At 36.3% G+C, this 15,514-nt stretch overlaps 2 protein-coding genes across 2 annotated transcripts in view; one reads left to right on the top strand and one right to left on the bottom strand.

Moving 5' to 3' along the window:
- The window catches only part of fkbp10a (FKBP prolyl isomerase 10a), a 28,021-nt gene extending 16,581 nt beyond the window's left edge, over window positions 1–11,440 (bottom strand). Inside the window, exons 1-4 of the mRNA XM_073844154.1 lie at window positions 11,399–11,440; window positions 11,022–11,239; window positions 4,411–4,559; window positions 158–347 (exon numbers count right to left, since the gene is read on the bottom strand). Of these exons, the coding sequence (XP_073700255.1) occupies window positions 158–347; window positions 4,411–4,559; window positions 11,022–11,206 (524 nt within the window). The 5' untranslated portion in view covers window positions 11,207–11,239; window positions 11,399–11,440. The remainder of the gene's footprint in view (window positions 1–157; window positions 348–4,410; window positions 4,560–11,021; window positions 11,240–11,398) is intronic.
- Window positions 11,441–13,278: 1,838 nt separating this feature from the next.
- Window positions 13,279–15,514, top strand: part of p3h4 (prolyl 3-hydroxylase family member 4 (inactive)) — a 17,187-nt gene continuing 14,951 nt past the window's right edge. The window contains exon 1 of the mRNA XM_073843848.1: window positions 13,279–13,857. Coding sequence (XP_073699949.1) covers window positions 13,402–13,857 — 456 coding nt within the window. The 5' untranslated portion in view covers window positions 13,279–13,401. The remainder of the gene's footprint in view (window positions 13,858–15,514) is intronic.

Below are 15,514 nucleotides of genomic sequence, written 5' to 3'. Positions count from 1 at the left end.
ACCATGGTTACAAACGTAACCTAGAGACGATTTTCATCTTGTATCTTTCATTCATGGACATCCAATTTACTAATTAAGTGTTCCCTTAATTTTAACAGCACATATGATTAAAGACTTTATTTCCCAAAAAGTTAGTTTTGATATTATTTTGGCCTACCTTGAATCAAATAGGTTTCCCACTAACAAAGATCCATTGTAATGATAACGAACAAAGTCACGGGGCTTCACTGTCCTTTTGCAGTTCTGCTGTTTGTGAAGTGTACGAATTTGAACCTTGTCTTCTTTATTCCACAAATCCAGCAACAGCACATCAAACACCAATGTTGTATCAGGTGGTATAACTGAACCTAAAAAGAAACATCAGTGATGAGTCAGATGCGTTAAATGAACCTAGAGAAAGTTTGTACTCTTGATTTTTTTTATTACAATAAAGTGTGTGTTTACATGATACCATCATGCCAAGTTCAAAACCCAAGAAAGAAGGTTGTTGTGGCTTATAACTATAGAAAAGGAATTTAAAACTATAAAAAGTATACGATTCCACAACTGCAACAGCTCTGAATCCAGTACAAAGCCAATAACTGACCATGAACAGAATTATCTCAGGAGTATAAATGCAAAGGTTAATGTGAAACTCAATCAGACACAGGTAAGGAACATAATAATAAATTGCATGTCAAGCAGATTGAAAGAAATCAATGCAATAAGTAAACTAAAATATGCATTTTGATCAAATTTTTCAAAGTGGACATGACATGGGAAATTATATTTGCCTTGGTCTTTTGACATACAAGAGGTCTTTCTTTGTACTATTAAAAGTTTCACAAATTAAAATAGGCTGGGAACGGGAAGTTCCATGTGGTCCTTCCTTTAATCTTGTTACATTTCCCCTTGATTCTCTAGACTAAATTTCTAACCGTAACCGACCATGACATTCAGTTCACCAACTGATCACCATCTTACTGTTATCAGTTAGTTTCCATGGTTTATTAATTTCATTGACTGGTTTGTTCTGTGTATTTAAGCTGTTTCTTTCAATACATTGTCTGTTACTGACATGTTTTGCTTGTTTTATTCTTTTCATGTTCGCAGAGTTTTTTGTTAAATACATGAAATACTGCTGCATTTAGATTTTTACTTCAACCTTGCAATGTATTAATTATAAGTAATTATTCCAAAAAGACATTGAAGATGTAGACATTCAGCCGGTGAAACTAAATGATTATTAATGTTTAAATTACAAGAGTGTGCTGCATTTTAAGACCAGAGAGATTGTGCACTGGAGAGGAGTGTGCAGATATCAGAGATTATATACAATCATTTTTGTGTTGTGACCTATGCAGCACTCTAAAATTAATTTAATAAATTTATAATTTTAATAAAATGTTAAAATGATCAGATAACTTTATAACTAAAGATTAAAGGGCCTTTATTATGGACTTTTGAAAATGACCTGCAATGTGTAATGTAGCTGTATGTGAATGTAAACAGTCTGCAAAGTTGTAAAGCTAAAAAAGTACATCATAAATAAAGTTATTGTCTCTCTCTCTCTCTCTCTCTCTCTCTCTCTCTCTCTCTCTGTCAAAAAAAGTGGACTCTAAACCGCTGAAACAAGTCATTTTAAATTTAAATCTGATTTCCGTGAAGTTCATATGTCTACATTCTGCTTGGACATCCCCCAAAAACATCCCTCAAATGCTGTAGCTCATTCATGTGGATGACATAATGTCGAGAAGACACTGTGCTCTGCGTTGTGAAGGTGAATTCACTTTATTTTCACTTCCAAAGGATCAGTGGTTAAAATTCATCTTGACTATGATACCACAGCAGTATAATCACAACCTTTTGCTGTTGCTGTCATTTGACTAATCAGAGCGGAGTAAGGGGTTTGGAAATATGAATATTTGAACAAATCATAAATGAGTTCTTGAAAAGTTACATAAAATTAAATGCATATTATAAGAAAATCAAAGTGTTTTGCACTTGCATGCATGTAAACCTGTTGTTGGGGGATGCCCAAAACCAAATAATAAACCCTTCAAATAGCATAATAAGGGCACTTTGAACCAGGGTTAAGCAAAGTTTAAAAAGCAAACAGGAAACATAGGCTAAATCATTGTGAAAAGCAAACAGTTAACATAAATCATTGTGGTCTGCATGCCAGGAGATACAGGGAAGCCAGGGGACTGAAGCATAAACCACATTCCTCTCTCTCCTGTTATGCAATTTCAGCTCAGTTCCAGACGTTCAGTATTCTTTCAGAAGATGTATAATAGCACATTCAACAGAAAACAGAAAATTCTGTCAATGACAGAGAAAGAGTTAAAATGATAATTCACACAAAAAATGAAAAAATGCTCACTCAAGATGTACAGTCGTGGCCAAAAGTTTTGAGAATGACACAAATATTAGTTTTCACAAAGTTTGCTGCTAAACTGCTTTTAGATCTTTGTTTCAGTTGTGTCTGTGATGTACTGAAATATAATTACAAGCACTCCATACGTTCAGAAAGAGGCTTCATCGGAGAATATGACTTTGCCCCAGTCCTCAGCAGTCCATTCGCCATACTTTTTGCAGAAGATCAATCAGTCCCTGATGTTTTTTTGGAGAGAAGTGTCTTCTTTGCTGCCCTTCTTGACACCAGGCCATCTTCCAAAAGTCTTGGCCTCACTGTGTGTTCAGATGCGCTCACACCTGCCTGCTGCCATTCCTGAGCAAGCTCTGCACTGGTTGCACTCCGATCCCGCAGCTGAATCCTCTTTAGGAGACGATCCTGGCGCTTGCTGGACTTTCTTGGACGCCCTGAAGCCTTCTTAACAAGAATTGAACCTCTTTCCTTGAAGTTCTTGATGATCCTATAAATTGTTGATTTAGGTGCTATCTTAGTAGCCACAATATCCTTGCCTGTGAAGCCATTTTTATGCACCGCAATGATGGCTGCACGCGTTTCTTTGCAGGTCACCATGGTTAACAATGGAAGAACAATGATTTCAGGCATCACCCTCCTTTGAACATGTCAAGTCTGCCATTCTAACCCAATCAGCCTGACATAATGATCTCCAGCCTTGTGCTCGTCAACATTCTCACCTGAGTTAACAAGACGATTACTGAAATGATCTCAGCAGGTCTTTTAATGACAGCAATGAAATGCAGTGGAAAGTTTTTTTTCGGGATTAAGTTAATTTTCATGGCAAAGAAGGACTATGCAATTCATCTGATCACTCTTTATAACATTCTGGAGTATATGCAAATTGCTATTATAAAAACTTAAACAGCAACTTTTCCAAATTCCAATATGTATGTAATTCTCAAAACTTTTGGCCACGACTGTCGGTATGTTTTATATGCAGCAGAACAGTTAGATTTTATAGCTGTAGTAAGTGGCTACCGGTTTTTGAAAATACAAAAACATATTATAGAACACAAAATTAAAACCTGTGACTCCTGAAGATATATTGAAGTAAATGACTTATGAAGCAAAATAACTAATCTGTCCAAGAAACTGAACATTACTTACAACATTATTACCTGTAATCCAGAGTCTCCAGCAAATTGTCCAGTTTACAAGTTACTAAATCCAAACTCACTATAAGACACTCCTGTCAAGTTTAGCGTTAAAAGACCTCAATAAATCATCAGGAGCTGTGGGTATTAATTTTGTGTTCCGTAGTATGCTTTTTTCCCTCTTAAAAACAATGACTTTGAATTTGTTTGAAATCATGGTTCTTGTAAACCACCAAGAATCATGGTTTTAGCTAAAAATCTTCTTTACTGTTCTGCTGAAGAAAAAAAAAACCTAGGGTAAGCAAATGAACAGCAAATGTTCAGTTTTGGGTGAACTATCCTTTATAATATTGTTAATAACATTTCTGTTTTAAATTATTTCACATAACAATTTACATTTCCAATAAACAATGATTAATGAGCAGCAATTAGCATGATTTCTGAATCATGTGACACTGAAAGCTGGAGTAATGGAGCTTTAGCATGACAGGAAAAATACATTTTAAAATTGAACCCCTGGCCTGGTAATGTTAGCCCTGCCTGCTGGATCTCGCCTTTTACCTGCACTGGGCCTCCAAGCCAATACACCCCTAATCTCAGTACCAGCCTGCCCCTTCTGGATTTGACCTACGTCAATGTCCTGTCTGTTTGTGACTTTTTTTTGCCTGGCTAAGGAATGTTAACCCTCTTGGGTTGATTCTACTTGACTATTTACTTGACCATCTATCCTGACTATATACCTGCATGTGGGATCTCTTTATGTTACTGACCCTTGCAATTTATTTTAAAGATCATCCTAAAATCAAGTTTAAAACCTCATTTATAAACTGTGCATAATCTACATTCAGTTTTTTGGCATCTGTCTCATATTAGAAAATGTATTTAAAAAAAAAAAGGCATTGTTACCAGCTCCCAAGACTCCATATGCAAGATGAGGAGGTATGGTGATCTTTCTTCGCTCCTTAACACACATGCCCTGAACTCCTTTATCCAAACCTGGAATGACTTTAGATTCCACACCCACCTGCCCAACGATTGGAAAACCTTTATCCAGGCTGAGGGAGAAAGAGGGGGAAGAGAGAGAAATATTTTTCAGATTTTACAATTTCAAATCATTTAAAAAACTTTTTTAGGCATAAAAGCATATATTTACAAAAACTATATATATTGTGGCGGGAGGGACGAACGACAGACACAGTGGGTGTGGCGTCAGGCCTCGGAGAGGCTTTTATTAAACAGAAAATGAAAGGAAAAGTGTCCAAAGGGGGAAATAACAGTGTCCAAAATAAACAGGGGAATCTGGCGTCCTCGTGTGAAGGGGGTTTCGTGAAGGAGGGTTTCAAAAAATAGCGGATTCAGTCTCCTAAAACGCCGGATCCGTGTGGATGAAACGCCAATACGATAAAAAATGTATACGTATACAGCGAAACGCGTCTCCGTGTGGACAGGCCCTAAAAATCAATGTGCATTTCTTCCTCAAAGATGGTCTTTAGCAAGACAGCATGTTTCACTCTCTCTCCCTCTCTCCCTTTCACCCCTCCCCCCTTCAGTCTCTCTTAAGTCACTCTGTAGTGACTCAACTACGCACACACATAGACAGACACTCAGGCAGAGTGACAGCAGGTTTCTGATTTCTTTTTGTAATTTTCTTTAATTCATGGAAGCTTGTATAAAATTGATATTAACAACACTTGCTCAGAATGATTAGATCTCTTTGTGAAAAAAAGTTTTAAAGAGTTTGGATGCTGCACTTTAAAGATATAAAAAAATTACGGTTATCTTTTTTACTATATCTTTAAAAAATTACCAGGTCAACACCGTTCAAGATATCCCAAATCCGCTCGCAATTTAGCATCTTCAGAATCTTCTCTTCATGTTAAAAAAGTTTGGTGTGAACAGCTTGTTGTTCTTAGTAGAAGTGTGAATTTGTTTACAGCCTGATTTTTCCAAAAATCCACATTCAAATCAAAATAGCCGGCTTCCTGTTGGTCGTAGCTAATGGGTTTGATTTAGAAAGTTGTCCAGATTGATGAGAACAATATATGTACAGAGTTTGGTGACTGTAGGAAAAACTAACCCCCCAACTTTTGTCAAAAGATGGCGCTATAGAGTGCCTGCTCCACACCCATTTATGACCTTTTGCCAGTGTCTAACTATCATTAATATTGATGTGTGTGTTGAGTTTCATGAAATTCTAAGCATGTTATCTGCCTCGAAAAGACAGGAATCTAATTTTAAAGTTTGACACGTTGCCATGGCAACAGCATTTGATTTATCATCGACCCCTTTACATATTCTCATCGGCCGTGTTTTTACATTATTTTGATGAAGTTTGAAGAAAATTGAGTAAAATTAAGAGGCTGATTTCAAAGCATTTTGAAAATGACACACTTCCTGCTGCCAGTTGGTGGCGCTATAACTTTGACTCATAATAGTCACGTTTATGTAATTGGCATCATACAACGAACAAACTGGTGAAGTTTCATCAGAATCAGGCAATGTGTGCAACAGTTATTACACACTTCCTGTTTCTCATTTCTCACCATAAATTTGTCGCCTTGCAGTGGCCAAACCGTTCGAGATATCAAAAATTCCCTCGCAATTTAGCATCCCCAATGTCTTGAGATCATGCTGACCGAGTTTGGTGACAATCCTATGGAAATCCTGGGAGGAGTACATCAAATTCCAGAGCATGCACTTTTTAAACAGCCCTAAATATCTCACTTCCTGTTGGGTGCAGCCTATGACATAGAGTACACAAGTTGTTTGGCTCAGTGAGATCTATATGTGTACCGAGTTTCATATCAATACGTGTAAGTATGTGTGCGCAGTACATCAAGTTTTCTAAATGTGTTCCTTTGTGGCGTCCTGATGGCCGCAGATTCCAACGTGTGTGCAAATTTTCAAGAGTTTTTGAGTATGTTAAGGCCCCCATAAGTGCCCGGAAGGTTAAAAAAAAAAAAAAAAAAAAGGAAAGAAGAATCCTTAGAAGAACAATAGGGCCTTCGCCCTTTTGGGCTCGGGCCCTAAAAAGTCACAGGACAGAAAGGCCTCAACCTTCTCATCTCACACATAAAATGAGAAACAAGTCCGCAAAAGAATATCCTCTTCTTGCACATGGTAATTAGCAATAGCTGCTACAAATACTGGTGAGTACTATTGAGGTGCCTCTCAAACTGTCTGTGCACATCCCAGTCCACCACTGTACCAACCAGGTAGTGGACTAGGTCGAAACAAATGCAAATATTAATGTTAAGAAAGTATGTCATTTAAGAAAGTATGTCATATTTGAAATAAAAAGATTAAATACACCTTGCAGAATCAGCTAAATGTTAATTGTTTTACCAAAATAAGAGGGATCATACAAAATGCATGTTATTTTATTTAGTACTGACCTGAATAGGATATTTCACATAAAAGACGTTTACATATACTCCAGAAGAGAAAATAATAGTTGAATTTATAAAAAAATTACCCCCGTTCAAAAGTTTACATCCCTTTGATTCTTAATACTGTGTTCTTACCTGAATGATCCAAAGCTGTTTTTTGTTGTTGTTTATTTGTTTGTTTTTTAGTGATAGTTGTTCATGAGTTCCTTGTTTGTCCTGAACAGTTAAACTGCCTGCTGTTCTTCAGAAAAAACTCTTTCAGGTCCCACACATTCTTTGGTTTTTCAGCATTTTTGTGTATTTGAACCCTTTCCAACAATGACTGTGTGATTTTGAGATCCATCTTTTCACACTGAGGACAACTGAGAGACTCGTATGCAGAAGGAAACACATTGCATTAGGTTTTAAGTAAACTTTTGAGCTAATAACTTTTGATTTAATAATGAGCTATCTGTCCTGTGTTGTCAGATTGTTTGGTGTTCCTGTTTGCGTTCGAGTTCTCTGGTCCTGTGCGTCGTCTTCTGTGGATTTCTATTCCTGCCTCTTGCGGCTCTTTCTGGATTGTTAAGGGAGGAACACAGCTTCCCCTTTGTGTCCCTTTGTGTCTTTTTGCACATATCTCATTTGATTCTTCCCTTTTTCTTCACCTGGTCTTTTCTAATTAAATTGTTACATTGCACATTCGTTACTAAAAAGCATCTTTTTTCCATCTAAAGCATCGGTGAGCATTTTAACCTTGCATATGAGTCCCTCAGTTGTCCTCAGTGTGAAAAGATGGATCTTAAAATTGTACAGTCATTGTTGGAAAGGGTTCAAATACACAAAAATGCTGAAAAACCAAAGAATTTATGGGACCGGAAAGATTTTTTTTCTGAAGAACACGGGGCAGTTTAACTGTTCAGGATAAGCAAGAGACTCATGAACAACAATTACTAAAAAGGGGGAAAAAAAAAAAACAGCTGTGGATCATTCAGATAACAACACAGGATTAAGTGTATGCAAACTTTTATGTGAAATGTATTATTTAGGTATTTAATAAAAAATAACAATAATAATAATGCATTTTGTATGATCGCTCTTATTTTGGTAAAATAATTAACATTTTGCAGATATATTACAAGGTATATGTAAACTTTTGACTTCAACTGTACATCTGGGATGGCAGGACAGTGAGTAAATCATAAGAGAATTTAAATTTTTGGATGGACTATCCCTTTATTTAATTTAAAAAAGCAATCATACCAAAACATGAACTGTATTAACATTCTCATCACTGATATTATTTGAATTTAATATATTACATTCAGTCAATATATTGCAGAGCTAATGGATTTATTAAAATGGACAAAAAGAATGAATCGTTTTTTTTTTTTTTTTATTGTGTACTTGTCCAGTTATTGCCTTGAAAAGTTATAACTAAAGCTGAAATTAATGCATGCAAAAGAAAAATTCATTGGTTTTCACATCAAGTGTGCATGTTTAAATTTCTGTTCACCTTACTTACTGTGTGAAAGATAAAATAAAAAGGCAAAAATTTAACAAGCACTTCTCAATTACAGTAATCAAGTAAAGTGCACAAACACTAGTAGAAAGAGGTTCAAGAGACTGACTGACTGACTGAATCATCCTGACTGGCGGGTATGCATACGCATTACCTCGGCCACATCTGCGCTGTGCTGTACACCACTTTTCCAAAAAACAATAAGTGGAATAAAAGAGAACCACAGTGGACAATGAGTTGTTTCACTAGAAGCAAACGGATGCACTGCTGCTCTGCTAAAGTGTTGCCAGACCAGATTGACTGTCTGAAGAGGCAACCTCGTCTTCCCACACTTCAGTCCATGCCTCAATAGGAAATCTGCCCTCAACATATGACACCTAGTATATGAACTCCCCTCAATGACAGAAACTTGTTCCGTGCCCAAAGTAGCATGTGTCGTGTGAGTAGCCACATGCTGCATGAATGCATGCAGTTTATGTGCCATGAAAGATATCTGACAACCACAGCCCAGTGGCTGTTTTGTGCAGGAATACCAGATGTAATTATTCTTGCTGTTTGTGTTTATTTATAATGTGACTTAGGCAGCACCTTTATTTTTAAAGTTTCACTGGAAACTATTTAAAATAAGGTTCATTTTTCATAACTAACATTAACAAAAAAATAATAAATACTGTTAGAAATGTATTGCTCATTGTTAGTTCAAGTTAGTTATTACATTCACTAATGTTAACAAATGATATTGTAAGTGTTACCATTTCACTATCATCATCCCATATACTCCTCCATTTCTCTCTTCAGATGCACTTTTGAAATATCTAGCTATGCAATGTCTGAGTGAATGTTTGAACACAATGATTATTGGTGGAACAGTCTGTGAAGCAAGGGGAGCCAGGTAAAATCTTGCCTAAGGCAGCAAATTGGCCAGAGCCGGCCCTGTTTATAGTCCTACAGAATTAACAATCAACAAAATTAACAAACTATAATCTGACAAACAAATCAGTCATTAATAAGCATATCCTCCTTCTGACTTTTCCTGTAGTCACCCAATTTGATACACTTTAGTCAACAATGTCGATTAAAAAGATCATCTTTTGCATCCAGGCTCCTTCAGTCAATTTGATCTAAACTAGATAAAATTGAATTTTACTAGGTCTAATTTAAAAGTCTGGTTTTGACACATGCTTCTGACCTGAATAAAATAATAAACACATTGTCCATACCTACAAATAAACTGATTTGGCCAATTGATTTGTCATCTATATGGCATTGCTAAAAAAAATTATTTTGATGTTCAGTGCTGTAATCACAGCTGGCTTTGGCTTCAGTGAATACTGTTTGAAAAGAAACGTGTGACATTTGACCATGTCAACAGGCACTGTTTGTCCGTGTTAATGTTGTAACTTTGACTGTTTTTTTTTTCTATCTGTAAACATTCTGGTCATGTTAAGGCTGCATTTCTTTAGTATGTGAAAAGACACAGTTTCATTGTGATAAAACTACAAATTTCAATGTGTCTTTCAATGTGGCACACATTCTGGCTGTGTTTAAATGTGTAGTACTTTTTAAAGATTTACTAGAATAACTTTTTGTATATATATACAGTATGTATAGTGTATTACATCTCTTACCATGGCTAAAACAGATGTTGTGGCCACAAATTAAGAATTTCTCGCTAATGACTGAAATTTTGTGCACAGTAAAGATGATGTTCTTTAGTCAGATGCATTTACATTGTGACTGTGCTATGTTGCAAAGTGTTAACGTGTGAACCAAATGGTCCATTTAATTAGAATAACAAAAGAAAAGTATTTCTTGGGAACTTGCAGGATCTCCAGCAAGAGGTCTTAACTATTGTTTCTAGCCCTTTTGTCTTCCGGTATAAGATTCTTATAAAATAAGAGAGGTAACTGAGGGCCTGACCCATGTCAGTAACAGTGTTTACTCATTTAGCCCACCTTCAAAAAAAAAAAAAAAAAAAAAAAGAGTATTTGTTTTGTAATAATTAATTGAAATCATTATATAATCAATTGTTACATTTTATAGAAAATAATCAATCAGTTTGAAATATGTTCTGCTATGTTGATCTCGTGATAGCTGTATGAGACATGTAAAGACTAACTCTTACGTATGCTTAATATTATTTTTTTTTTAATCTGTGCCAGTAATGTGCTGCATCTCAACCTTAAAAGGAAACATAGAGATTACCTATGTTTATTTTATAGTGTATTTGCAGGGGTAGTTTAGGAATATGACCATGCCAAAGGAACAGTGCAGGAGAATCAACAGCTGCCCAGATTAGAAGTGCCTTTTCAAGATTTATGACTCACCTACAATGATAGTTGCTTACAAATGGTCTCCAAGAGAAAAAAAAAAACATTATGTTTGGATGTTGCTAGAATTATCTCTACTGTTAACCAATCAGAACCTGTTGAAATGATGCAAATATGACTATAAGTATTAGTGTTTCTGTATTCTAAGTTATTTGGAAGCTGGCTCATTTTCTAGGGCCTTTGGAAGTGTGAAGAACTGTGCGCATTTGTCCTGTTGAAATTGATGTCTTACAGAAAAAGAAGTTGATAACACGTTCAGAGGTCCGCTGCGCATAAAGGTTAAATCAGTTCACTCACCTAGAGTCAAATTTCCGTCCGTCCTTGAATGTGCCGTTATAGTGATACCGAACATAATCTCCAATCTGAACCTCTCTTGAACAGTGTGTTGGTATGAAGTATCGATCAATAATCACATCTTCTAACTGACCACACGCAACATGTATGACAGTGAGTAGAACAGTGAGAGCTGCTGTTATCGCCATTTAAAAATGAGAAGATTATTCTCATTCCTTGTTCTGCAAGAGAAACCAAAGCACAACTAAATCTACGGTTTTATGATAAAATACAGCAAGCCGTGACAAACGATACTTAGTTATAAAAAATGCAGTATACATGTGTTATCCTAAAACCTGTGCAAACATGCGGAACATATCTTGAAAGAAGTTGATGCTCACTAGGCTGTTACCGTGCTGCGTGTCAAAATCCATGGAGCAGCAGCATCAACCGCGCGGTCCTAAACTCCAACCCATCACGCATTTCCTAAATTCTAAGCAACAAGCAGTATTCAACAATACAACAGGCACCAGACAAATATTTAACAAAAATGTTTGCATTCTCTATTTTGGTCCACTACACATAAATACTACGAAGATTTGTCAACATAAGGAACGCTAACGGAATAGTTTTACACAATTTTCAACACAATAGTTGGGAATTTTGCATTTAAATACAAACAATAATATTAAACATTAATGTTGGTCAAAGTCCCTTTCTATAGTCTTTGTGATGGTTTATTCAGTAGGCTCTGTATATAATGTTGTTAGGTCGACTTAGGGCTTATTCAGAGGTAACCTATATTTTCATCAGCATTTTCTGACAAGACATACAAAATATCTCGGTTGGTATCACCATATGAATGGTCACTGAATGCAAGCTCAAACCAGCCTTTTAAATAATAAATTAATCAACAGATCAAAAGTAATCTATACATGATGGATTAAGTATAAGTGCATTCCTGTGGAAAAAAGAGAATATCTTTATTTATATTTAAAGCCACAACAATCTGTCAAACTATTTTCATTATCAAATGAATATCAAATAATATAAATATTATATTAATATCAAAGTGTTTCTCGGAGCATTGATTTTAAGGAACAGACTAGGGTAGACAGGGTACATTTGAAACACCTTAAATAACTTGCATACACAGGACCCCCGAGCCATGATTTTTTGCTCCACACGCGTATTAGTGTTCTCATTAATCGTGGGGAATTTAACATGTTTGCATCTTTTCACCCGAAGATATCAACAAAAAAAAATTTTTTTTCTCCCTGTCGTGAGATTTTCATTTAATGTCCCTTCCACAATGAATAGATTATTGTTCTTTTATCAATTGCAAACATTACTCTGTGCTCTAAAAATAGACATATTTTATGACATGAAATGTGCAAGTATGCCAGTGGGGTATGGTTTAGACTCAGTGTATCACCAGGATTGGTGCCCTGTTGTGTTGTACAGTGTTATGATAATAAAAGTCACATTTACACACATGCACCACACATTATGTTTAAATAATGATATTTGTGATATTTAAACTGTCTATTATTAATAGATATATTTTGAATGCTAAAAAGATACCATAGCATTTTAAGAAATATACAAAGTGGTAAAGTGGGTACAGTTGATACACCCTGTATAGGTTGCTATGTATACAGTGACAGCTCAATCATAGAAAATAAAATGCATGTTATAGGGACCAAATGACCCCAAAAGTAGAGTAAATTCTAACCTTACGGGAACATTTTTTAGGCCCCCATAAGGAAACGGGCTTATAATTCATACAGAATGACTGAAAATGTAAAAATGCAGGAAGTTTTGAGTGATGCTTAAGGTTTGTGTGTGATTTTATGTATATTGTTATGTTAGTTTACTGTTATGTTTAGTACTGTTTGACATATCTAGTGTTAGTGTAGTGTAATTTTGTAATTTTTTACATTTGCAATAAATGGTTAGCCATTAGAGCATTAAGAATGGGTGTTTCAACTATACACACCATATGGGTACAGTTGAAACAAAAATGCACCTTATGTTTATGAGCTAATTGTGGAAAATATAAACTACTACTGGCTATTATCAATTCAAGATATTTTAGTACACAAACAAAAGAAATATCATGTGAAAAATCACTTCATTTCAGCATCTAGTTTTTTGTGTAGTGATGAAAAAGCAGAAAGTATCTTTACTGTACTCGGTCTACCCTACTGGATTTCTTAAAATCGGCAGGCATTTAGACCCAGCGAAGCAGGCCAGATCAGAATTTGGGAGGCATGCAAAGTTTTCCATCACCGTAAAACTCTTTCAACCCCAAAGGGCCACATATTTCCTACGTGCAGCCTGACATGAATCTCCACTCTCCATTATTACACGGGGATCGGTGCTTTCAGTGAGCAACAGAAGCATGGCCCAAGCAAGAATATGTTTAGTCGTGTTTTTCAGTACTGCCTATCCTTTCTCTACTGTGAGGGCTCAGTATGAGAAATACAGCTTCACTAGCTTTCCATCGAACGACCTCATGCCGCTGGAGTCTGCGTACGGACACGCGTTAGAGATGTACGCTGCTCAGGACTGGAAGCAGAGTGTTAAATATCTGGAGCTGAGCCTGCGGCTTCATCGGCTGCTAAAGGACAGCGAAGCGCACTGCAGTCAGAACTGCAGCGCCGTGGGCCGGGAATATGAGGACAACAACACGGAAACAACCCTCTTGATCATGGGGCACATCATAATGCGAGCTGCATGCCTGAAAAGGTGTAAAACAAACTTTCCCGTGTTTTCTAAATCATATCCAAAGCAAGAAACGTTGAGTGCTTTTGAAAAGAGGATGCCCTACCGGTACCTTCAGTACATGTATTACCAGGTAAGAATAGCACGTTCATGGAATTGCGATGAGCCAGAGGGCTTTTCGGCTTGTTGCCTCACAGTAATATACAAAGTTAACTGTCCACTGAAAATGGTATTAAAAGATGGAGATTGCTGTACGTAGTTTTCCTACTGTAGTAATCACTTGTAACAACCACAGACTGTCAACTTGTCTAGATGAAATTTGTTCTAAACAATAATGCAATTTTATTCATGTGTCTCAATTGGTGCGTCGCGTTTTATTGGTCCAGTAAGCGGCACACATGCCACGTCCACGCACGACGTGCTTTGCAACGCAATCAAGCTTTAACCCTCAAAGCCCAACCCCCCTCCCCCCTCCCCCCTCCCCCCTCCCCCCTCCTCCTCCTCCTCCTCCTCCTCCTCCTCCTCCTCCTCCTCCTCCTCCTCCTCCTCCTCCTCCTCCTCCTCCTTTTTTAAACACATTTTCTTTTAAGGTGGGATATGGGTAAGGTTAGGGACAGGTTTGGTGGTATGGGTAGGTTTAAGGGTGGGTAAGGGTGTAAGGGATGGGTCAACAGTGGTAATTACAGAAATTAATTGCAAATGTAATTACATATAGGTTTTTAGCAAAATATGAGTACAATGTAAAAACATGTACGTACACAATAAGTACATTGTACCAAATTATTAATTTAAATGTATGTACATAGTAGTTAAGGCCACCTAATGTAAAGTGGGACCTGTTGGGCTTTTGGACAGCAGAATTTCAGTGTTTTTACTCACTATCTGAACAAACGTAGAGGGCATGTAAAGGTTCATTTGTGTGATGCTTCTGTAATATTATGTCAGTGGACTATATGAATATATACAATAATAATCAGATAATAATGATACAATTAGTCATTTGTATGAAAAATGTATTTATTATAAAATATATGCTAATTATATTTATTAGTGTACATTTACTGAACCTGATGAACTAAAAGAACGCTTTTATCACTTGACTTTAGAAATTGCATGAAAACTCATCACTTGTTTCAGAGACCATCTCAAAGTCACTGTTCCTATATAAGACCTGTCTTTCCTGGCTGGTGGCATTTTGAAATAGGAAAAAAACACTGATTATTTTCTGTGCTAAAGAATCTCAATGCAAATCAATCCCAATCGAATTTACAAGAATTCACCTATTCCACATAATTCACACATTACTGTCTGATAGCTTATTGTGCCCTATTTATCATGCTGATAGCTGTGATACCTCCACATGGCAGAACATTATCACCTGTTCCTCATGCAGCAGGCAGATGTTTGAGCAAACAAGCAAAGCCCAAGAAAAGAAAAAACGGCACCAGTTATTTTATAAATGATAAGATACAGATAGTTTCAAATATTGCTACACAAATTATTTAACATTCTTGAGGAAATAGTACATTCTTCAACTTATTTAATAGTCATTAAATACTGATTGAAACTCAAAATTGTAACAAAAAATATATATATATTTTTACTTGGAACAGGTGAGAAGCACAATTCATCCATGTAATGTGTAAAGTGCACAGACACATTTTTCTACCCCCTTTAACTTAATGTTGCAAAATGACAACATTGACATAAGCTCAATATCTCAAATGACAAAAGCGTTTAACAATACCTTAATGGGGTGTTTTCCCAGACAGAGATTAAGCCTAGTCCTA

The sequence above is a fragment of the Garra rufa genome, chromosome 7, assembly GCF_049309525.1.
Source record: "Garra rufa chromosome 7, GarRuf1.0, whole genome shotgun sequence".
Taxonomy (NCBI): Eukaryota; Metazoa; Chordata; class Actinopteri; order Cypriniformes; family Cyprinidae; genus Garra; species Garra rufa.
This window is presented reverse-complemented; position numbering and strand designations above follow the sequence as displayed.